Source organism: Vidua macroura, chromosome 3 (assembly GCF_024509145.1).
Source record: "Vidua macroura isolate BioBank_ID:100142 chromosome 3, ASM2450914v1, whole genome shotgun sequence".
NCBI classification, from domain to species: domain Eukaryota; kingdom Metazoa; phylum Chordata; class Aves; order Passeriformes; family Viduidae; genus Vidua; species Vidua macroura.
Genome location: NC_071573.1, coordinates 78744282 through 78768711, shown reverse-complemented (window position 1 = coordinate 78768711; position 24430 = coordinate 78744282). Strand labels below are relative to the sequence as shown.

The window sequence follows — 24430 nt, the reverse complement described above, 5'->3', positions numbered from 1 at the left end:
CATCTGCTTATCTGAATGTATTAGGAAAAAGGATAGCAAAAGCAGCTAAATTATGTGTTGATTTTAATTAGTAGGAAAGAGGGATGGTAAGGTCTTCCAACAGCATTTTCTAATTGAAGTCACTGAACTGGCATTTCAGCAATGATTTCTGCTTCAGAGATCAAGACAGATTATTTATCCTTAGCAGTTTTCAGCTTTCTAAAGTTCATGCAGGCCAAGTGACTTCCATCATTCATGAACACTGTTGTGAACTTGTCCCTTTCCTGATTTTATTGATTTGTCACGTGGTTTCTGGGAAGAAATTAAGGTCTCTGTTGCATTTTCTTCATCCTTACAAAGCAGTGAGAGCTGCACAATTTTATTTTCAGAGGTCAGTTAGTGGGAGCCAAACTGGACAGCTGTGGTTGGAACTTGTTTATAATGGGAAGTGGGTGTATAAAACTCTGGAGGAAACGCCTGGGTTTGCCCAGGTGTATGCAGGCAGCTGAGTACTGCAGAAAACACTGGTATTAAATTTCTGTGTTTCTCCGTCTGCTGTGATTCTCCATTTATGATGTGTTTCTCCTCACCCAGGAGCAGTGTACACAGACTTGCTGTTGTCGTCAACACTGGAAAGACTGAAGCTGCCATCTCCATAGTCCTTCTCCAGAGGTTGCCTTGCAAGACACAGCTATAAAATGTTCATCAGAAAAAACTGAACTGTAGATCTTTAAGAGTGAGTAAAAAACAAATGCGACCTTTCCGAATTTTTGTCTAAAATGTATAAAAATAATGCCATGGATTTTGTGTTTTAGAAATGCATTCCAGCTCATGGGTAACTAGGGATTGTGAAGAGCTTGGGCTGAACCTGTGGCACTGGGTTATGGTATTTATGTTACACTGCTGTGTTCTTTGGGGTGTGTGGTTCCTTGCCTCCTCTGCTTGTCCTTGTGCGCCGCTGTTGAGCTCCATTTTTGAGGACCAGTGGCTTGAGGAGTGTCAAACATGCCATTGAAATGGGATTTCCCTGAGGAGGAGGCTAGTTTAGCTAGCTTGAATTCTTCAAGATAAAGTCACAGACTGTCCCCCTAGGAAGCCCCATCCTCTGCACAAGGAGGGGCTTTCCATGCACCAAAGTGTTTCATTGTTTCTGGAAAACAAGGCGCTCTCAGTGCTGGAGGACTAGCTGGTCTTGTGGGATCACTGACTAGGGCTTAGAAAATTAGACCTGAGAGTGTGATGTGATTTCTGAAGTCCATGCAGAAGATAGTTCATTACTGAGATTGGTATTTTCTGCACTGGTTCATTTTTGCATTTCTTTTCCAATCTGAGTGTTTTCCCATGGTAAGTTATAGTGCTTGCTTCAGATGATTACTCCAGCTCTTTGGTCCCACTGTCCTCAGCTTCCATGATGGACACCTCTGATTGAAGAGGTGAGTGAGTTATTTGAGAACTATGAACTGTCAGTGTCCAAGGAGAGTCTTTTCCCTCATAAAGCATCCCTCATTATCATGCTATCACCAGTGCACTTTCTGGTCTCACCAGAGATTTTTCCATTGAGATAATCCCTGCACAGCTGTCTACTGTCACCCTTGCAAGCCAACAAGAAAGCACGATCAGCTATGCCATCAGCATGAAGATATCTTCAAGTCACTAGCACAATAAGTAAAGCAACAAAAAATGTAATCTGGTGTGATGCATACAGCCCATAGAATGTGTCCAAAACACCTTATTTTTTTAGCTTTATTTTTAAAGTTATTTTTATCACCCAGACTTGTTTTTCTCAAAGATTTGACTTATTAAGTACTTTGTATTGTGGGATGCTGCTAATGAAAGTAGTTGCTTTATTCCTGAGGGGACTGCGGCATGTTGTAAAATGGGATGTAACAATCCTTTAATAAAATACAAAAGGGTTTCCAGGTAGATACATTTTCTGTTGCTGCCTGAAATGTTTGTGGGTTTTGGTTCTGCAAGTTATTACTGCTTCTGCCCCTCCTGCTTGTGTAACTGCAGAGAAATGAGTGTTAAAACAGGACCATTGGGCTCGTCACACTCCATTGTGTTCTTCTTGGTGACCCCGGTCTATGAAAAATAGAAACAGCATTTAACCCTCAATTCACTAATGGGGTGGTGGGACAGAAAGGACCTCTAAGCAGTGTGGGAGGGTGGAATAGGGAGGAAATGCAGGAACTTCAAAAGGAGAAAAAATCCACAGGGATTTAGCTTCACTAGGTCCAAAATCAAGAGGATTAAACTCCACTGAGTTGAGTGGCAAAGCACTACACTGTAAGAATGGATCTCTGATTCCTGCAAGGCAGAGGATTATTGTTTAAGCTGCAGAAATAAATCTGAGAATTTGGAGTGTGCTGGGAAGTGAATTTGATCTGTCTGATGCAGTTGCAAGGAAAGGCAAAGCCCAGCTCCAGGGCTCTGGGATGCAGAAGTTGATCTGTAGAGGAGATCAGAGGGAATTATTAACTGTGTGGTCGTCATGACCTGAAGGGTTAACTGGCCTAAAGGACCGTGGGGGGTTTCAGGGATTCTGTAGTACAGAAGTGCTCCCAGGGGAAGACCAGTAAAGTAACAGGCAGAGTCTCACATCAATGATGAGTCTTGTCACGAAGCTGGGAGTCAGCCAGACATCCCTAATGACGGGCAAAGAGTTTGTCTAGAAGATCTTGTGGAAAGTTCATGCTGGGAGCTCAACCTGTGTAGGAAAACCACAAGCAGTGCAGGAGATAAGCAGAGGATAAAGCTCCAGTTTGGGTAAGAAGTAAGTCCTTTCTATGGCACAGAGACTTTAGAGGGTGTGCAACACACTCACCTCAGCAGCCAAGAGGTGCTGTTAATTTCTGGTTTTCAGCTGGACTGGGAGAACCAGTAGATGATGATGATGATGATTTCTCACATCTCAGACCACTGTTTCCTGTTCTTGCAGTTGGAACAGCCAATGGCAGTTGTTGGACCTTATTTTCTCAGTATGTTTTCCCTTTTTTCCACCTTTCCCACTTCTTTCACCTTTTCAGATGATAAGTTCCTTGGTTTTCTACTTCTGGATGGTATCTCAGGATGCCTCTGGACACCCAGCTGCCCTTTAAAGATGCTGACTGCTCTTCTCAAGGATGCTGCTGTCTCCCAGGCTCACAGTCCAGCAGGCATTTCCTCCTTCAGCACACATATTCTGCTCAGTATTTGTCTCCTTGCAACCAGGTTGCACTTCAGGGCTGCTCACATCAAGAGCCCTCTGCAAATATTCTGTATAGTTTTGAGTACCAAGCCTCAAAAGAACTATGTCAGTGGATGAACGAGCAGATAGCTGGAATAAGTTATCTAGAGGGGAGTAGCAAAGAAACTCCAGTGTTTTATCTAGACAAGAAAGCAGTGGAAGAAATGCAAGAAAGGAAGGGGACAGGGTGATCTTCCATGCTTCATTGTGTTTGTCAAATATAGGAGATAAATATGAGGTATGATTTTGATAAACCAGCTTATTTTGTGGGGAAGAGAATGTTGTAATTGTCTGGGGTGCAGTACTGACAGTATTGAAATCTCTGTTCATTGCCCCAGTTTCTGTGCCTTTACATGCCTTCACATGGTAGTCCAGTCAAATTGCTGAGACTGCTGACAAATGCATCCTTTGATATGTGTTGGAATCATTTTGTCATTTATGAACATCTTTGCACTACAATTGGAGTAGAGACCTTCTGTGGGTGTCATGTGGGATCCTGCACAGCCAGGAAACAGCAGTTTTGGTAGCTGACTTGACCTGGCTGCCAAAGCAGAATTGAGCCCATGGTCTCAAGAGGAAAAGCTTTGCCACCTTCAGCTGCTGCTGCAGGTGTAACCCAAAACACTGAGCACCACGGGAGGTGTGCAGCATGGAGGCTTTGTGCACTGCATCAGAGAGTCTTTGCTGTCTTTGTCCTAAACTCATGGATAGGATAAAGTCGCTGAACCTACACTTTTCTCTCCTTATTATGATCTCCTCAGAGGTGATTTAAATTTGCTCCCGAGTTCTTTCACGTCTTTTGCAAAGTCTGCTGAGGTCAGAGAGAGCCCTCTGGCAGACTCAGCAAGTTTGGGATCTTTCCTAAAGTGGTTCCCTGTGTGAATCAGATGCAGCTAATTTATCTCATCAATAATGTTTTTTTCTTGGGAGTTACAGCCAGTTTCTCAACAGCAGCACTGGGACATCAGTGCATGGGTTTAGGAAATGAGAATTACTGTCCTAGCTGTGCTGACTGGTGGGGTGATTCTGTGCAAAAAAATGTGACCTCCACGTCTGCTTCCCAGCTGTGTTCAGTTTCTCTCACTTGCTTGTTTTCCAGGGTATGCCAAATCCCTGGATATTTGTGCTTCCTCTTGCTGTTGCAGTACCCTGTGGTGGGAGGCAACCGGAAAAATCGTGATCTCTTGATGATCATGGTGTGCACCATGACAGGGGCACACAACTCTCTGGGGGTTGCAATGGTCATATTCAGCACTTCCATCCATGCTTGTCTGAGTACATCTTTCTCCCACCCTGGCCTCTCCATCCCTAAGATTTCATCCACTGGCTTTCAGCTTGAGCCTTGTTAAGCTTTTAATTGACACACTGCCTGCCAGACTCTTGCTCTCATGCCAGAAACCAAGCAAAATTGAGGGATATTGTGCCAATATCCAAACATCTCATGTACTCACGTTGTCTCCATGATTCAGTGCTGAGCTGGGTGGCTCTGGTTCACCTACCTCTCCACATCTCCCAGTGCTCTCCCAAGACATCAGCTGTGAGGGTACAGGAGGGGCTGCGTCATCGCTGCTGGCAGCTCCTAACTCATGTTTTTCTTGAAGAGGAAGAACATCTCCAGTGCTCTTTTGCCAGCTGAAAAATATTTTGAAGCTGGTAAATGTGTTCTTTTCTTCTCTCCTGTATCAGCCAGAGCATTTCCTGATCACTGCCTGGCTCCACTCTTTAATAAAAGATAGGATCGAGCTCAAATAGGAGTTTGTGCCTTGATGCTGGTTGGCATTAGATTACTGTAGTGGTGTTTTCTGGCCTTGAAAAAAAATCTGTAAGTGTAGGAATTAGTTTTTTCTTGAAATTTTCTAGAGTGTCTTTTGCAGTATTAACCTGAGTTACTGCTTTATGCTGTCTGGGAGGGTGTGGGGCTGCTTGTGCTAGTAGGGAAAAGGGTTCAGGTCATATAGGGGCAGGAGGAGACCTCTGCGCCAGCATTCTGCCATGGCAGCAGCAGGGTCCCCAAACTGAATGACAGATACTGTCCATGCTGAAGATAATCTGAACCCTTGCAGCAGAGGACATGCTTTGGGATCAGAAAAGGAAGAACAGCAGAGAAAGAGAGGGAGTTGGTTGTGGAAAGGGTTATGGCACTTTCTGCTCACAGTGAGTTCTTGCAGTCAATTTAATTGGGTCCTGCACAGAAGGTGACAGTGAGGGACAGTTCTCCCTTCCAGAAGCCCCACTGTGTGTGACAGTAACATAAAATCCCACTCTCCCATGAGCACAGCCATGTGTCTGCTTCGTTCCCAAGGTTAGGCTCTGGCACTTCTGTTAAACAGCAGTCAGCTGGAAAGATCTCCTAACTGGTTTTATGCAAATGGGAGCAGATATGTCATGCATGTGTGTTTGCACACTGGCACTGTCCCCTATCAAACAATAGATATTGTTTTGTCATGTAAATAGTGCTCAACTGACAGGGCTTTCTGGGAGTTGAGCCTGCTTGTACTGAGTGGTTTTGACATGTGTGTATGCAGGTGCTGAAAGAGTGGGGAGTAACAAAGCTGTGGAACTTCAATGAGATAAGTCAAATAAAGCCCCCAAATCATGTTATATAGAAAGTGGTAAGTATATAACTTGTGTGTTGCATAAGGGAGGTCAGGCTACACGGCAGAGAGGTAAAACAATTGTTCTTGTACAAGATTAGTTATGTCTGAGCAATGACTTGAAACTGCCTCTGATCTTCATCACTGGTCTCCTTGTGCCTGTGCCTCTCTCCAAGAGCATTCTGCCTGGCAGGTGCAGCTCTAGAGGCTGGTTTTGATGGTACCATGGCATAGCCTGAGAACTGCCAGGCAGCTGAGGATTTACACTGAGTGCAGCCAGCAGTGGAGGCCAGGCAACGGAGGTGGACTGGACAAAGCAGCTGGGGAAGCTGTCGCTGTCTGTGCGCGTTGGTCACCAAGCAGGGCTGGCTGTCGGTCCGGCTGCAGGCGGCCACCTGCAGCGGAGCAGTGACATCAGTCAGTCTGCTCTGGTTGTGGTGGGAAGCCTGATGAGCAACTGTCATGCAGATGCTCCCTGGGAGGCTGCTAAATAGTCATTGTTGAAGTAATTACTAGCAACAAGTGGGGAAAAAAAAAAAAAAAAGAAAAAAAACAGCTCAGAAAATGTTTTCAGACGTCCCAGACACCGGTGATACTTAGGGTGATGAATCTGCAACTCTCTGTGTGAAAACTGAATGATTGTACTTGCCACAATAAAATATGTAATGAAAACAGTAAAATCCACCCCCACCCCTCCTCCCCGAGACTCAAAGTCTATGTAGATGCCCAGTTCAAAATGTTGGTTGGTATAAAACCTAACTCCAAAAATAGTATTGATGATGTTGTAAAGGAAAGAAGAAAAGTGTGAATCAAAAGGACATTGTTCTCAACCTGGTGGGGGGCTTTACTGTTTTCCAGATGAAGCTTCTGCTGGCTTTCACAATTACACCTTTGACTGATTTTTAATTGTCTTTTGGGGCACGAAGGGGTGAGAGGCAGTGTCCTCCCTTTAGCAAAATACGTATTTTTCCTGAATAGTTTATACTGGATCCATGATGAAACTAAAGAAAAGTCACTGAAAGGGAAGCAGTGCTGCATGTCTTGGACAAACCCTTTTAAAGTCAGCTGAAAGAAATGGCAGATATATCAGCATCCTGCAGTAAATGATAAATGAGTTCCAGGAAACCCACTCTTTCTAATGCAATAATCCACTCTGCTGAATAATGCTGTTATTCTAAAGTGAATACGATTTTAGTGTTTACGTCATATTTTATGTATGACAAACTGCTTTGCAAAAAGGCTGGACAAGAAAAAGAGCACTTTATAGATTTTATACTGTTATGTACTAATAAAAAAGGAACCCATTTTGCTGTGAGAGTCAAGCAAAGAAGAGATGAGCAGTAATTAGATGTAGGAAATTTTCTTAGAAAGACTATTATTATGAATTAGTAGCTTTTATCTACTCTCCCATAACAAAATGGTCAAGCTCCATATCTTAATATTGGGGTATTCCAAAATAATTTAGATTAATTTTATTCCATTGTTTATGTTGAATAAAATAAAGCTACAAGATGCTGAGATTTTTTTCTTGGACCGTAGGCTCCCCAGGGCAGTGGTCACAGCCCCAAGCCTGACAGAGTTCAAGGAGTATTTGGACAATGCTCTCAGGCACATGGTGGGATTTTTGGGGCCATCTTGTGCAGAGCCAGGAGTTGGACTCAGTGATCTTTGTGGATCCCTTCCAACTCAGGAAATTCTGTTATTCTATGATTCTATTCAGCATAATTCTATTTTGTGATTCTATTCAGCATAATTTCTGGTGATAAACTAAAAAAGAGAATTTGGGATCCCTTGCAGAAAACTGTGGTTCCCTTCTTCTTTCTTTCCCCTTTCATCTTGTGCCTCAGCACACATGGAAACTTTGTGTTAGCTATATAAGCATTCTTTTATTCAAATACTAATTTAACTTAGTGATTGCATTGAGAATGACCTGTGCTCTGGCATGTCATCTTTGCCATTTAGCACACGGAACTTCTTAAAATTGATTAGCTCATAGCTCCTAAATCTTTCATAGTTTTGGCTTTTTTCTCTTCCCTCAGCAAGGAAGCTGCTGGCTTTAACCCTTTGCATGAATTTAGGAGAGTCTATCGCTTAGCCTTTCAGTATCTGTGATGTTTGATGTTTCCTGGACTGTCCTTTGGCTTTTGAAAATCATCATTCCTGTGCTTTTTTTGTCACTGACGTGCAGGCACTATGGCCACTGAAGCAGCCTGGCAGCAGTTTGGAGGGGAGGGAGCTGGGGAGGGGAAAAGAGCAGAGAGTGTTTTTTGCCAGCTATGCCAGTTGCACGGGAGAGAGGACAGAGCTGGGAGCTTTACAACCCTGCCACCGAGCAGCCAGCTGCCCACCCACAGGCTGCTGTGGCACCCCAGACAGACAGACAGACAGACAGACATCTCCTAAGTGTCCGTGGGGCAGTGTGGCTCAGTGAGCTGAGCATAATCCGTGGGGATGCAGCTGGACCTCAGCGCCCGGGGACGGTGCCTCGCAGCTGCCGACTGGGAACACTAAGCCACAGCCAGCCTGTCCTTTTCCACACTCCACCGATGGGGTGAGCACGTTCTCCTTGGAAGGGATTGACCCACAGCAAAGCAACTGAACCTGTGGCATCACATCTGGCCGGTTTCCTTGGAGAGGCTTGGGAAGTAGGTGTTGCTTTCCCAGCCCGCCCCAGGTAAGTAATCTGATATTAAACAAAGAAGCACAGAGATGGCTGTTTTTCATTTACAAACATGTTAAAGCAAAATATTTTTTGTTGCTGTTGTTTTGAAGGCATAAGGTCTGAATATTCTCGTGTTCTGTGCCTCCCTTGAGCTTCTGGATCTTGGGGGTGATAATGAGGGATTTAATTCTGGGCAGCAGGTGCTGGCAGCAGGGATGTGATGCAGTGCCTGTAATCGTGTTGTCGGGTTCATTTTGCACCATCTGGGTGTGAAAGGAGCAGTCAAGCTTCTAATTGCAGTCCTTGGGCATCTGGTACCTTCCTCCTGCTGCTGGGGCTGCAGACGTGGTCAAGGAAAGACACTCTGTGTGTCTGAGGCACATAGAGAGTTAAAGCTGGGGGAGCGATGCCACTGCCCGTGTAGCCACTGTGCTGGGGATGGGTCCCTGGGGAGGGGAGTGAGAAGGCTGTTCCCACTTCCACTGTTCACCCATCACTTTTTTCTACCAGCTCAGGAGGAAAGGAAAGTTGGTCTTTCAGTTGTCTGGGCTTCCTGTTCTAAATGGATGCGCTTTTCTGAATTGCAGATAATCCCAGCTAAGGAGGTGTAACGCAGATGTGGGCACAGAGAATGTGACCTGTTGTTTGAGCAGGAGCCAGGCTCATGCTGTGACTGCCCTCTGGGAACAGGACCAACACCTGCTGGAGACCTGGGCAAAGTGGGAGATATCCCTAAAAGACCAATAGCAGAATCAGCTCTTTGCTGTGCTTTTATGTATGATCCAAGTGGTGGAAAAGACAAGAAGGCAAACTCCATGATAGCAGTGATGTGGTCACAGTCCATCACCCCAGTGTGGCAGGGCATGGCAGGAGGAGGCTCATGATCTCAGTGTGCTGCAGTAATGGGAAACCAGTGTGAGAGAGGGAGAACAATTCAACTAGGGAGTATGATTTCCAGCATTTACCTTGCATAGGTTATCCAGACTTTTCCAGCCCTACATTGTTGAGGTATTACTGTCTTTCTAGTGGTGTGGCTAAGATGTGATGAGCATCTGTGGTTTCTGCAAACTTGCTCAGAAATATCAGTGTATCAGGAAAATGTCTCCATTGAGACTGAGATTTTTGTAGTGAATATGCAAATCTGTCAGTGACAATGATGTCACTGCATTGTTTTGTTTTTGTTTTTGTTTTTGTTTTGTTTTTTTTTTTAATTTAAGAGGTAAGAAAACCAAGTAGGTTCTGACCAGAAATGTTTTAAGATGTCAGTGTATTGTACATGCCTCCAGCCAAAGCGTTGCAGCCAGCTTAGGGGTAAGGCTGGGGGCAAACAAGTGATGGCACAATTCACCTGGAAACTACCACTGCCCAGGCAGGGGCTGGCACAGAAACACACCATCCTCTGCCTGAAAAGCTCCCTGTTGTAAGGTGTGCCCTGCACTGTGTACTGGTCACAGAGGGGAGCTGTGGGGTGTACTCCTGGGTTGTGGAAGCTCCACTTTGGGATGTGATGGGAGAGTCAGGGATGTGTTGTGAGCAGGGGGCCGGGATCATTGGTAGGTGATGGGAGGTATGGAGGGAGGGTGGGTGTTCCGCTTGCTTTGGGAGCACCACTGGAAACCAAATACTTGAATAGGTAAGACTGAAACTTGCATTGTTTGTCACAGGTCAAATTACTAAGTATAGGCCATTTGTGTTTCTTGGCACTTTTTAAATGGTTTCTACTATAATGTGTACAACACTCTGCCAGAGGAGCAGGGTATGATGTGCTAGTGAAGGACATGAGGGTTTTTTCTTCCATCTTCCCTATTTTCCATTTTACCAGGGTACGAACTGTGTCCATCACACTGAGGGTGTGGGTGAAGCCAGCCCAGTGGCACAGGGTACAGCACCACTCCTCTGTTGTCCTATGTTATGCTGACTTTGAGGCTGAGAAACTCTTTGTCTGGTTTCTCTAAATAAATGTGCAGCTATTTCCATGTTACTCCAAACATGTTTACGCTTAGAAAGGAAGAGAAAGGTGAGGAAGAGCTAACTTGAATCTTTTACCTGGAAATAGTATTGCCTAATGCTTATACTTAGAAATCAAAAGTCAGTTACCTGGAGTTTTTACTGGCTTTGGCATAATTTTTATCGACCTCAGAGAAAGCCCTTTTTTATGCTTTCAAGGGCCTTTTTCTAAGATGCATGTAATATTCTTCTGCATATTGTTCACCTCAAAGGGTGTTATAAGAATTAAAGCTCATAAAACATTCTAAGATTCGTTAATATAAATCACCTTAGGAGTGCAAATTAAATTATGTTGCTGTCTACTACTAAAAATTAACCTACAGTTTTAGATATATCTGTTCTGAGATGGATTTAAAGGATAACATAAGGGTGAAAGACATTGTATTCCAGTATTGATCTCCAAGATCATCTGGACCCTGTACCTATTACTCTTCGACTGTGCAGTGTTGTGTACTGGTGGCTGTAAAGGAGCAGTGCAGTGATATTTCAAGAGAGGAGGACAGATAATTTGTAAATACACTGGATATCTTGAAGGTGTTTTTCCTGTACTGAAACAATTAAATACTAAAGTGAGAAAAGCACAAATAAAGCTGAAATCTTCCCAAACTGGGCAGGTTCTGGATCCCACAGCTCAAAGTGATCAGTGGATACATTTTCTGTAATTATAGCAGAAAACTCTTTTCAGCTCTGATGACTCGTTGGATGGGTCAGTGAAGCCTGGGAAGACAAACATACAGTTTGCATGATGAGTGCTAAATCTGAATTGTTTCTGGGGTCAGTGGGGAATGATGTCAGCTTGCGGGGGAGAACATAATTTCTCAGTGACAACAAAGATGAGCAGGTTGTGATCTTTCCCAGCAGTGTCCTTGGGATGGTTCAGGGGAGGCTGTGAAGCATTTTATACTTGTGAGGGAACAGTGAGCTGCCTTTAATTGCTGACTGCACTCAATCCTTCCAGGGCAGAGGTTTGTATATTTATATCAGCAGCCAGTAACTATAACCTATTCTTGTTCCTTTGGCCAGCAGTAGTTAACCCATCCTTGGCTAATTAAAGACCGGGAAACCTGGCGGGGGGAGAGAGGATGAAAGGGGACCACACAAACAGAAGTTAGGCTGAAAGAGAGTTAAGCTCTCAGAAAGTTTAAGGATTTTTGTCCCAGCCAAGGGGAATGAGGGCACATTGAAAATGTTGCACTGTCTTCACCTTGTAACAGAAGTACAATGTCTTCAGGAGGTTCTGAGGAGTTTTTGTGATCCCCTCCCAAGCCAATGTGAAGATGAACGCTCAGGGAGGAGCTGCTGTGTTTCTGAAAGCTGGCTGACAGCAGTGCTGTTTTCTGATCCATAGGTCCAATGGATGGCATAGCAATAGCATCTCTGTCCAGGGAGCTGGAATCCTTCCTCGCCTGCCTGCACGCTGCTTGAACTGATCCCAAGCCTTTGTTTTTGGACTGAAGAAACCTGAAAACCTTTCTCTCCTAATTCATGAGCCAGCAGGATGTGGTCGCCGTGCTTTCGGAACGCCTGCTTGTAGCCGCCTACAAAGGCCAAGTGGAGAATGTGGTGCAGCTTATCAACAGGGGTGCCAAGGTAGCAGTTACCAAGGTAACGAGAGAAAAACGCTTTGCAAAAGCCCTGGGAACTAATGTAATGCTTCTAGACCATTGTCTGTGAAAATGCCCTCCTAGCTTCACCAATCTGAATGTGACTGAAGTTAGTGTTCAGATTTCCTTAAAGTTTGCACTTAATAGCTCACGCAAATTTGCAATATAGTGCGCGTCTTGTGTTTATACCCTTTGCAGTGGGTGCAGCTGTGATGAACACTTAGCTCTTGCAAACAGTGTGTCGACAGAGGGGAGCAACATTTTTCAAAGCATGCATTGACTTTTGAACACTGTGTGACCTGATGAATGGAGCGATTCATCACTGTCAAGTGAAGGCGGTTCAGGGCACCCATCGCCCTGGGTGAGGGGATGGGGAAAAGCCACCTCTTGTGGCAGGGTAAAGGGATGCAGAAAGTTTCTTGCTGCTGAAATCTCTTGGTGCAGCAGCCTCACTTATAGCCAACCTCTTCATTGATTTGTTTTATGTAGTCCCTCAGTCAGTTCCAAACTTGGGAGCTGCAAATTGTGTTGCCCATACCTTTGTGAAAAGTCAGAGTCAAAGGATTTCTGCTTAGATACAAGTGAGTTCAAACTGATATTCGCCTATTCTTAATGGTCAACATGTTATAAATAATACTATCTTAGAAAAGATGAGATTTAATTGCCTGTTGCAGAGAAGGTTTGATCAGCAGAAAACCTTAAAAAGAACTAGGTAAGTCAAATCTTTAGAACTGTAAAATAAAATTTGGGGTGTGCTGTTTTGATGAACTGTTGTTCTCCATTCTATCTACTTTTATTTGTGTTTCCATATTGGTTTTGAACATTACATATATATGGAAGTTCATATTTACAGATAGAAAGCACATTGGATAAAAAGAGGAAAGGACAGAATGCTTATCTGTCAGTGACAGTTGTTTTCAGTCCCTTCACAGTGTTTGAGTTGTAGATAATACTTCTTTTGAAAGTTGGAGTGATCCAAGCACAACCGGTGTTTGTAAGTTTTGTTTGCCAAAATGAGTAGCCTCTTGCTGGTACATACAAGGCACAGATGTAATAAGCATGAACAGTCCCATGTAGACAGCTCTTGGGTTCTGTTGTCCAAGCAGCTCTGTAGCTGATGAACAACTCTTAAAGGTAGTCAGTAATAGACCAGAAAATACTGACTTACACATACCTGAATGGCAGCTCAAGGTTTTGTGGTTGTGTTTGCCTTTGTTTGTTTGTTTTTTGGGTTTTTTTTTTAAGATGATGAGCTTTGAGGCTGCTGAGGGACCTCTACTAATTACAGTAAAAAACAAATAGTGTAAATTTGACTTTGAAACTCAAAATCAGGTTGATTTGATATATGCAGATTTCCTAGAGTTGACAAGCTTTTCTTTCCTATATGACATAGGTGGCTCCCTTGCTTTGTTGTTCTGCTCTGTGTGGAAAATCAAAGCAAAGCTCATTTGGCAGCAAAATTGTGGCCAGGTGCAAAGTGCTGGTGTTTCTGTGGAGCCATGTTCTTGCCAACCATGCTGGAGAGCTTTGAGCTCTGAGGCCATCCTTGTAGCTCACCAGGTACTACAGCACTGTAGTTACTCTTTCCTAGAAGTTGTGGGTCATCCCTGTGGAGCCCAGAGAGGGAAGATGACAAAAGCTGGCCCTCTTGTCCTTCTGGATGCATCCCAGCACACCAACAGACAGTACAGATGAGGTACTTGGGTAGCCTGGTGACAAGCCCTGCTCAGAAGAGATGAAGTCAGATCTGCAAGACTGTGGAGGAGTGCACACAGAGGAGCAGGGACTGTCTCAGAGCAGCAGGCTGTGTGTAAGGGGTGTTTGGAAGGCACACAGACTGTTACTCCTCCCACACTGTCAGGCAGAGAGGGCTGAGCTCAGTGCAAACCAAGAGCTGTGAGACCAACCTGGTGCTCTCACCAGAGCCCATCCATTCAAGCTCCATGATGTCCAGGTGTACACAGTGTGGAGTTTGCATCTGGCTGTCACCCAGGCAGCCAGCTGCATAGGGAGAGCATGTGCATATTTGCCTATGGCTGTATAAACATACCCTGGAATAGCTTGGCTTGCTAATCTGATGACACACAAAGGCTGGAAGGAGAAAGATCTGTTTAAAGTAAAGCACAAGGTTGTCACAAGAGCAAGGATGTATAAATTAGACTCAAGTGTATTGAAACTGGAAATCTGGAGGGTTTTTTTAGCCATCGCCGCAACAGGTTCTTGTGCAGTCTTCTACTAAGCAGAACAAACACAAAATAAGAACAACTTTCAGGACAGAGGTTCTTAATTTTATAGTGGAAATTAGATGGCAGAATTTTTGTAGTGCAGTTAAAGAGACCAAGCTTTCAGATAAATGAAAACCCAGAACCCTCTTCTCTCCCAAGATAAAACTCATTGCACAATGAAGCATAAAAAGAAATATATCCATGTGCCTGCCTTAGATCTGGTTTACCTGTATGTCTTCTGCTTTCATTAGTAGTTTTCAGTTTGTTCTGCCTAATTATAAATTACAGGGGTTTGCTTCCAAAAAAGAAAAAAATGCATTTAGTACTTGTCAACCAAACTTACTGCAGAATTCTCTGGGTTTTATTGGAGGAAGATACATCGAGACAAAGCTCTTTGGAGAGAAAGAAGTTCCCCCATCACATCAGGCTTTAAATATTTTTCTGATCTTTATCTGTAGGCACAGACCAATTGTTGTGAATAACACAGCAGAGTCACAGATTAAAGTGTCCAGGATCTAGAGATAAATGCTAGAGTTCCTTATTCAAAAAGGATTAATCGAGCATAGCCCAAGAAAAATGAAAGATATTTTCTGTAGCAAACCAATTACTAGTAAACGCCTTGTAGCTGACTTGTCCAGTTCTGGTTTTGTCCTGTATGTAAGGTCATATGATGTGGTTAATTGTTGCTTCAGTAAACAACAATTCAGCTGCAAAATAGTATTTCATTTTTGCCACTTTTGAGTAGATGATTTCAGAAAAAAAGAGGAAGAATGTGAAAGAAACAAAATCCAATGGAGAATACACATACATATGTCCAGGTGCTGACTTCAGCATTACGGTGAGGATGCACTTGGTTCATTTTGACAGCATTACTAGCAAGGCATCTGTGCAGGTGAAGTTGGTATGGAAATGTGCATCTCCTCTGACTCCAGTGAGGGACCCTCAGGCTCATTCCCGATTTGGGGTCTTTTGAAATATGTAAAGAGGAGCTGATGGTGCTAGGTCACACAGCCCCAGGTGATGGCAATCTGACATCAGGGAGCCCACAGAGGGCTGGTGGCACTGTGTGGCACATGCATTGGGCACTCGTTGTGGTGCTGGACCTCTGCCACCAGCCACGTGGGGTTGTGGCCCAGGGCAGGTGTGGTGCTCAGCAGAGGCTTTGTGGCTTTGTTCTTCTCAAAGGGCACCTGCTTGACCAGGGTGCTCTGTCACTGCTCTGCCTGATGTGACAAAGAAATAATTTCCATTTTTACACCTTTTTGTCTGACATTCTTCACAGGTGTGAAATGTGTAGCTGATTCCCTTATGAAAAGGGCAAAAAATACCCTGAACAACCGGTCATACTTACCAGCTGATCCTACAAGCAGGTACCCTTATCAAGTACTTTGGTGGATAAGCTGCAAAAACTGGAAAACTAAGAACTTAAGCCTTTTCTTCCAAGCAAGAAAGCTAGTCCCTTCTTTCAATTCTTTTTTAGAGCTCTCTTTCAGTGAAATTATTGACAGCTGCATCTTTGGCACAAAAGCCCTGGGACTTATTGCTGAGCTGATGTGCCTTGCTGTCCTCCCAGGATGTTGTTGTCCTTTTCCTGAGGGTATTGGGTTTGCATGGCCAGGTTTTGGTAGAGGGAAGGACTATGGGTGTGCTTTCTGTGAGAAGCTGCCAAAAGCTTCCCCAGGTCTGGCAGAGCCACTGCCAGGTGGCTCCAAGATGGATGTGCTGCTGGTCAAGGCTTGGCCAGTCAGAAATGGTGGTAACCCCTCTGGGATAACATATTTAAGAAGGAAAAAAAAAAAAAAAGTTACAGATAAGTTGTAATTATAGCCAGGGAACAGCCGTGAGAATATGTGAGAGGAACAACTCTGCAGACACCAAGGTCAGTGGAGGAGGAGGTGCTTCAGATGGTGAAGCTGAGATTCCCCTGCAGCCAGTGGAGGCAGACCCATATTAGAGCAGGTGGATGCCTGAAAGACACCTGTGAATCCATGAGAAACTTGTGCTGGAGCAGGCTCCTGCACTGATCATACCTACAAAATTGAATTCTGCAGAGAATGGATGATCATTCAGAAAGAAAGCCCTAAAGAAATGCAAAAGGTAGTGCTCCTGTTTTCATTCAGTAATTGTTTGATTTAACTTCTGAAGTAGTCATGTTATGAACACACCATATGGCAACACTTTTGTAATGCTGGGGTACTTTAAGTCTCAACTTCAGAGCATGTTGAGTTCTTTAAAGCAGCCTCTCTTTTTCTTCTTTTTTAAGCTAAGAGAGAAACAAAAAAATAAATGTGTTTTGGTGCTTTCACATTTTTGCACTCCTTCAGTTTGAAAAGCTATTTGTGTCTGTTTTAAACAATAAATAAAGATAAATTAAAAGGGACTAACAAACACTTAGGAACTTGCTGAATGCTTGTTGAGGTCAATGAGAAGCTTTCTGCTGACTTGAGTGAGCAGGTTATTCATGGAGAACAGTCCAACAAATTACCAGCATGAACAATGTGACAGGGCTTGGATTTTGCTTTCAGGCTTTCCAATAAAATGCAGACAGGCATGTTTTTTCTGAGTGCAGAATGGATGAATAAATAACAGTCCTTGTGCATCACAAGAGTAGGGTGAGATGGAGAACTGGATGTACCTGCAGAAAAGTACCTACACATACATAAACACAAGGACAGATCATGGAGCTTATGGTGCTGAGACCCCCCGTATGGGTTTGGTTGTGCAGTGCATGCACATTGGCAGCAGTGCTGGGAGGATTCTGCTTTAAGTGGTGTGTATCGACAGCTGCCCGTCAGTGTCTGGAAGTTAGAGCGCAGATTTAATGCAAACAAAAACCTACCCTTGCCTTTCACTGCTGAAGTTCGTGTGGCTGTTTGTAGTGCTTGGCTGTGACCCCATACACCCCGCAGCTACAGCAGTGTGCCACGGTGGCTGCAAGTTGCAGCCTTAGTCCAATAGGTCCCATTTATTTTGTCAATGAGTCCGTGACACAGGGCCATTTGTATGATTTGTTGCCTGATGAAGCAATTGTTTACATTTGAATAGAAGTCCAAATTGCTTTTTTTTTTTACATATGAATGACTGCTTTATTGGTTCATTAATCCCAAGTTGTAGCAATGTCTCATTTGTATTTGTAATAACCCCCAAAACATTAACAGTTCATATTTGGCAAGGCTCACAAGCTTCTAAGTCAGTAATCTGCATGTGGAATAGTCCCTGGGTTTGGTGTTGTGTCCTTGAAGTGAGCATCTAGGAGACACTCTGGTTTGTATGTTTTCTTTCCCCCCAGGTCCCTTGTGTGTATTCAGATAAACCCTCTCTTTACTGCTGCGTTGAGTGCAGAATGTCTTTCTGGAGGAGACACACAGAGACAGTTTTGTCTGTCTGCCTTCATCTCTCTGCACCCTATATATTTTGAGTAGGATGAATTGCTGTGAGAGAAAAACTTGGTGGGCTGGTGGTTTGACTTAAAGAAGGCAAAGAGCAGCCCTGACTTGCTGGTGTGGCATGGACTTGTTCAGTGTTTTTCTCCAAAGCTTGCTCTGCTCCAAATTTGTCATCACAGCATGAGGGGCACCCAAATTGCCTTGTCTCTTCCTCACAGTTCTGGATTGGTGTGTGTATGTACATCCATACCTGTGTGTATGTGTATTTGTGTGGGGATTTGGTGGTTTTCCAGGTGTTTGCATTACCCGCACTGGAACAAGTGTCCAGCTGTACCACCCATCTCTGCTCTCATTTTGATGTTGCTGGGAAGAAAAAGAAAATCTGGCATTGCTGGTTCTTGCAGGGTTGTGATTAATCTTGAGATGGTCAGTGCTCTTCCAAAAACTTGAGCCTCTAATCAGTGTAATATGCTGGAATTGATCTTCCTTCCCAGTCTCCTTTGCTGGTTAGTGTCATAGTTTTTGTTTATAGTGTCCCTTTAAAGTAGGAAGAACTCAAGGACTGCATGTGTGCAGAAACTCTGGTTCCTGAAGGCCTCTCTTTAGTGTTTTCCAGTAGGTGAGATGACTCTCAACCTATATTTCTGGATAGAGAATCTGAAACACATGAACACTCTGGAATAAAAATGATGCTTTGGTCTTCCAGCTCAACCTTGCCAGCAGGCATAGCTCGTGCGGCAATTGCTCAGGAAGGTGTATTTGGTGAGGAAAATATGTCCCTTGTATTCAAATAAACTCCTATTCTGCTTTCTTAGCTTACTTTTAACACAGGACCTTTAACTGCATGTCAGCATTTTTGTAGTGGTTAGAGATGGTTATCTTATCAGAAAGTTTCCCTGCTGGAAAATATATTAATGTTGTTGACGCTTTCCTTTTAAAGCACATGAGCTGGCTTCAGGTTGGGTTTGTTTGGAATTTTTCCTTCTCCATGCACAGATTGCTATAAATTGTTTTCATGGTGTATTAATAACCTTCCAGGAAGTGAGATAGATGCCTGGATTAGGTGATTTATTTATTGTCATTAAGGAATGTAGAAAGTCAGGACCTGTAAATCTGAATGTGCTGATTCACAGCACATATTCATAATCCAAACATACTGTTCATTGTTGGAAATGATTTGTCAGTTTGGTATTAAAAAAAATTATTTTATTCTTTTTTTTCTCCTTTCTCTATTTCTTTTTATTCCTCTATTGCCTGGGGATTTTATGCCCTCTGCTATTGAGCTAGCTGGAACAGCAGCATACCCCTGGCTCTTCTCCAGGCTGATGGAGAAGGAAGTGTGGTCAGTGCAGGTCAATGCCCTTCGATACAGGGACAGGATTTTAGGGACCTGTGGCCAGATAGAGCCAGAGGCACCCAGGCAGGAGGCTGGATGGTGTCCAGGGGCAGTGGTGACAACAAAAATGAGCCCTTCCCACGCCTTTAGCAGGACAAGAATGGAAGTTTCTCTCATGGGAGTGAACTGCTGCTGCCAGCAGGGGACAACATTCAGGTTTTGAGAGATCCATGTGTCGTAGTGTGAGTGAGGATTTTGTCCTCAGATCTGTCCCTTTAAGTCAATAATGTAGGACAATTGATCAACACTTAGTGTTTCTGAAGCACAGCACGACTAATCAGTAATGGCACAACAAACATTTTGCCCTCAGCCATTCTGTTGATTCCAACAGTGTTTTTCCTTTTTGCACTGAAAAGGCCAAGTTAACAAGGCATTACCAGGTATGTGGGTATGGGGTTTGCTGTATGAAAACAATCTTGTCTTGAGCTTGGTTTATTACATACTTGGAAGTAATTTTCTTAGTGAAGAAGTTGCTTAAAACCTCAGAGAGCCAGTGGTTACCTTCGGTGTACTTCAAGCCACTAGTCAGACAGCTCTTGAAGTGTTTGCCCCTTCTGTGGTTGATGTGTTAGGGCTGTTTATGTTCCTTCGCAGGATAAATCATTGGGTGGAAAAATAGACAACAGCACTGATAGTGAAGATATATAATAAATACAGGTGAAGAGTCACGTGACTTTTAATGTGACCCTCACAAAATGCCTAGCAGAGAAAACAGCATTCTTTGGGAAGATACTTTGTGAATTTAGCAATTGCTGGAATCCTGTTTCATTTACTGCCGTTAAATAACCTGCAGTGAACAGTTTTAGTGTTGTTGTTTCACAGATCTTAAGGTGTTTCACTCACTTTGAGATTTTACTGAGAGAGGGATAAAAATAAGTATGTCTAAAAAAAACTGGCAGATCTTTAGCAAAATGAAGTTGATTGTCATACACATGAAGTCCCTTGGAATGACTACATGCCTTCCATTCCTTTTCAGGGGAGCATCTGTCATGTGCAAGAGCTCAGTAATTCTTATCTCTGTTGCAAAGACAGTGCCCATTACAATACATGAATTAGCCAGTTATTGCAAGTTGGCTGTATAGAGGGAAGGTGAAAGTAGGTGATAGTTCCATGCTCCAGAGGGACAGAAACAAAAGAGTCATGAATTCTGCTTAGGCATGGACACAGAGCCAGATCTGAATCTGTAAGGAAGGACTCTTATATGAATATAGTATCCCTTCTGTAGAGTGTCATCAAGATAAACTGAAATGTTGCAGAAGGTGGAAGAGAAGTTTTCAGCTTTCACAAAACCAAGGTAAAGCCTTTGTCACAATAATACATGCCAGTTGCTACTATTGCAGGTGAGGTACAGACAGAAGAATGATGAAAAGGAGATGAAACTCTATTTAACTACCATGCATAAAAATTCATCTTAAGGTATTATTATTTTCTTCTCATTCATAGCATGGCCGGACCCCCCTGCATCTTGCTGCCTACAAGGGTCATCTCCACGTTGTCCAGGTTTTGTTGAAGGCAGGTTGTGATCTGGATATTCAGGATGATGTAAGTAGATACAACCTTCTAACTTGGGGTGGAGGGGAAAAGGTGACTTGCAAATTACAGTAGACATTCACTTCTTTGAAGTAGGATTAAATGGAAACAAAACCTGTCTATTTTCCAGTTCAGAGATGGAATCTCTATTAGAGATGCAAAAGTGTATGGGAAACAATGTAAAATGTGGTGGTTTTCAGTGCATAGCTTAGTCCTCTTGTTCAAGCTGTGGAGCTTTATAAGAGCTCTGCTTGTGCCAGGCGGGTGCGAGAGTCGTCATCTGCGGCTTCTGGTAGAAATGCACTAGGAGTTCATTGTGGGAACCCGCTGGAGGACATCAGGTAGGGGACACAACCCATTTTTGGGTTTGCCTGAAGTGGGAGATGCTTTCTGAGTAGAGACATCCCTCAGCATGCAGAACAGCTGCCCATAGCACAGTGCTGTGCCATGGGGAGATCATCCTGACGGCACTACGCTTCATGTGGGGGTGGTCACATCTCTGAGGTTCTTGTGTGGTGAGGCAGCAGCACAAAAGCCAGCTGTGAATTTAGCACACGGTAGTTTGTGTTCGTTTGGTAAAATACATAAGTTGCTGGAATTTCTTGGGTTTCTGTAAGAGTAGTTCTAATCTAGGACTGGGCTTTAAGGTGCTTTGGAGTGACAGGTAATGTGGTTTTCGTTCCCTCACAGGTGAAAATGTGTGTGTGCTGAAATGTGCAATAGCAGTTGAATAATCATGATTTCTTCAAATGAATTGCTAACTTTTAGCAATTAAAGACTTAAAGAAGTCACGCTGGAAGAAGTTTGAAGTAGAGTTGCTTTTGTTCTCCCTGTAATATATAAGGTGGAGAGTCTTCAAAGGCCATAGAGGTCCAAGGGTGTTAGTAGTGGCACCTGTATGACTAGTAGAAGGACCATGGAAATGTCTAGGTGCCTTTTAAAAATGCCTTTGGGCATTTGTTTGTGTCTAGAGAGTTAAAAGTCTATAGCAACTGGAAAACTGGTTTCTTTCTCTGCATGAATAGCTGATTCCCTGGGAGACATGAGCAGTCTACCTGACAAGCTTGGCACTGGGGTACTGATGTGGCCAGCTTTCTGCAGGGAAACTTTTTTTTTCCAGGAAGAAAATTTGTTCCTGCGCTCTTTATTCTTTCCCTTTGCCCATCTGTGAAATGGAGCAGATTTGCAAGTGCAATGGGAGAATCAGTTTATTCAGATGTATCCTGGCTATGCTTTTTTACTTCTCCCAGCAGAAATGGTTCATTAGGTATTTAAGACAAAATTGTAGATACTTTACAAACACAGCCAGTTTTCCTGAGAAAAGAAAACTGCTGCTTTAAGAAAGCAAGAGTTTCCACTGATTTGGTCAAATTGAGTTTCTGTGGAAACTGTTTTTTGAATAAGTCTGATTCATTTGTTTTAATCATCTCTTTTAATCATAAGTCTCTGCTGTTTATTTGTAAATGTGATAGCCATGATAGAAAATCAGTAAATCAGTGTTTAGCATCATGTCAGTTCAGTGAAGAGTCTTGCACTTGTAGAAATACTCAGCTCATAGAAGACTTATTGTCGTATGAGCTTCTCAGGGGCTTTGTTCACAACAATTGGATACTGCTTCTAAATGTGATTATTAATATGCGCATTAAGAGTATGCCCATATTAATATGCATACTGGATTCATAGATACTTTTTCTTTAAAATGTATTTTGATGTGTAGCTCTGTATTTAGTAGTAGTAGTAATTTGGTTGGGGTTGAGGAGAGCCTCAGGAGTTTCTGAAATTCAAAGGGTATGTTTGGATTTGTCTTGTAGAAGCAGAAGTCTAAAACTCCAAATGAAGATTTTTGCTTGCAATAGGTATTAACTAAACTATTTCTGCTTTCCTTTTACATAGGTCTTCAAAGAAGGTTCTCTGCTTATGGCTTCTCTTTGTATAACTCATTTTTACAGTTTATGCCCCACAGAATATGTTTGTAGTCTCTTCTAGTTGCAATCTATTGATTATGCTTTCAGTCACTTTTACTGTGTGCAGTGAAGGCATCTTAGTTTCAAGTGTTGATTAACATCTGTATGTTTCATTGCTGTTTTCCAGGAATACAAATTTAGGTTCAGATATGAAAACACCTGTGAGAGTGGGGAGTATTATATTTAATTGAAAAGCAAATTATTTTGTTGATTTTGGTCTATGGCATTGTTGTGATAGCACACAAAAATCCAAAACGATGACCTACATTTTATTTTTTAAAATAACAAGAGAAACCTAAACACTTCATTTTTGAATTTTGATCAAATTCAAGAACAAGTTTTAATTTGCCAGATGATAAGCAGAAACTTAAAAGCTGCTAATAGTTGTGGAGAAATTAAAATGCTCCCTTTCATGTTCCACAGATATATTCCCTAAACACAGTAAGAGCCTTAAGAATTAGTTGAAGAATGACCTCCAGTGGCCTGGAGTGGGATTATTATGAATTTCAGCCGGTGGAGTCCAGCTCTGTAGAATATGCCACTCCGGGAGCTGACTCCTTCCTTCTCCCTGCCAATACTGACAACTCTTACTGGGATCCCAGTGCCATCTCTGAGTGGTCAATGAGTGTCCATACAGCACACACCTCAGAAATAGTCCAGGAGAAAATTGTCCCGGTGAAGGAAATCAAGGATGAAAAAAATAAGAGAAACCAGAAGAGAAAGGCTAGGAAGGAACCTAGAAGATCAGACAGAGAGAAGGAGGTCAGAACTCTTGTGCATCACCCTGCCCTGCGCCTGACGGCCGTGCCGGTGCATGCTGCGAACCCCTGGTGCGGCGCTGCGGCGTGGCCGAGCTCCCCATAGCGCTGCATGGCTGCATGGCCCGCTTGCGCTCCCTGCTCTGCATCCCCTCTCCTGCCCTGTCTGCACCCCTGGGAATCTAGCTGGGAAAACAAATTGATTTAAAGCAAAGGCTAAAGACCCGAAACTTCCTTTCTAGGAGCTCCAGTTTAAGAAGCAGAAAATTAGTTTCAAATGGAACAATAGCCCAGGGTTCATAATCATTTCTAGCTGAATGGAAATGTGCAAAATGGCTTATTCCTGTGGTCCCATTTCATTTAGGCTGTAATTTGTTTTGTTCATGATTATTTTTCATGCCTTGATCACTTCTGCTGGTCGTGCATCATCATTTATTGTGCAAGAATGAAGTACTTAACTGTGTATGTTAACTGCCTCTCTGTAGCAAAAGAGGAGAGCAGCAGAGAGACACTGAGAAACATGAGAGAATATTCAGTTCCCTTTGTGTACAGTTCCTTGAGGATATCCACATATGCTTGTATGCTCCTGCAAGTATGTAACACTTGGTTGTATTTTAACTTTAGAATATTTTGATACTTCTGCTGTGAATTTAGTGGCTTGATTTTATATTATATGGCTTTACAAGTGCTGTTCAGATTCACCAGTGTAGACCTTAGTGCCTTACTTCTATTAGAGCCTCACTTAAGCCTTTTTGGCTTTGGGCCCACATCTGCATTTGGGCAGACTGTTGTTTCTGTCAAGGTCGTGTTTCTGTGACACAGCGCTGGAATTGTCTCTCTTCATTGCTACTGATCTGCAGTCTGTTCCTAAGACATAAATCCCTTGGAAACAGAATCATAAATTGTGCCCAACATAATAGTCTGGACGGTTAATACGCATTTACCGATGTAATTGCTCTCTGAGCCTCTGGAACAGACCCCTAATGCTTTGCTAAAGACAGAATTGTAGTGAGTACTTTCAGAGACATTTATTTCAGTAATTAATAAAAGGTACACAAGTCAGTGATTACACTGCCTGAAAATTCATGCTGTGAAAAAA

General features: G+C 43.1%; 1 protein-coding gene across 9 annotated transcripts in view; it reads left to right on the top strand.

Moving 5' to 3' along the window:
* ANKRD6 (ankyrin repeat domain 6) overlaps window positions 1-24430 on the top strand; it is an 83727-nt gene that overhangs the window by 40379 nt on the left and 18918 nt on the right. For 3 of the 9 annotated variants that reach the window (XM_053974309.1, XM_053974306.1, XM_053974307.1), the window contains exons 3-5: window positions 574-715; window positions 20523-20621; window positions 22997-23335. In XM_053974309.1, the coding sequence (XP_053830284.1) occupies window positions 23042-23335 (294 nt within the window). In that variant the 5' untranslated portion in view covers window positions 574-715; window positions 20523-20621; window positions 22997-23041. Of the gene's footprint in view, window positions 1-573; window positions 716-11816; window positions 12074-20522; window positions 20622-22996; window positions 23336-24430 lie in introns of all 9 variants that reach the window. The other 6 variants (XM_053974314.1, XM_053974313.1, XM_053974310.1 and 3 more) reach the window with 4 other exon arrangements.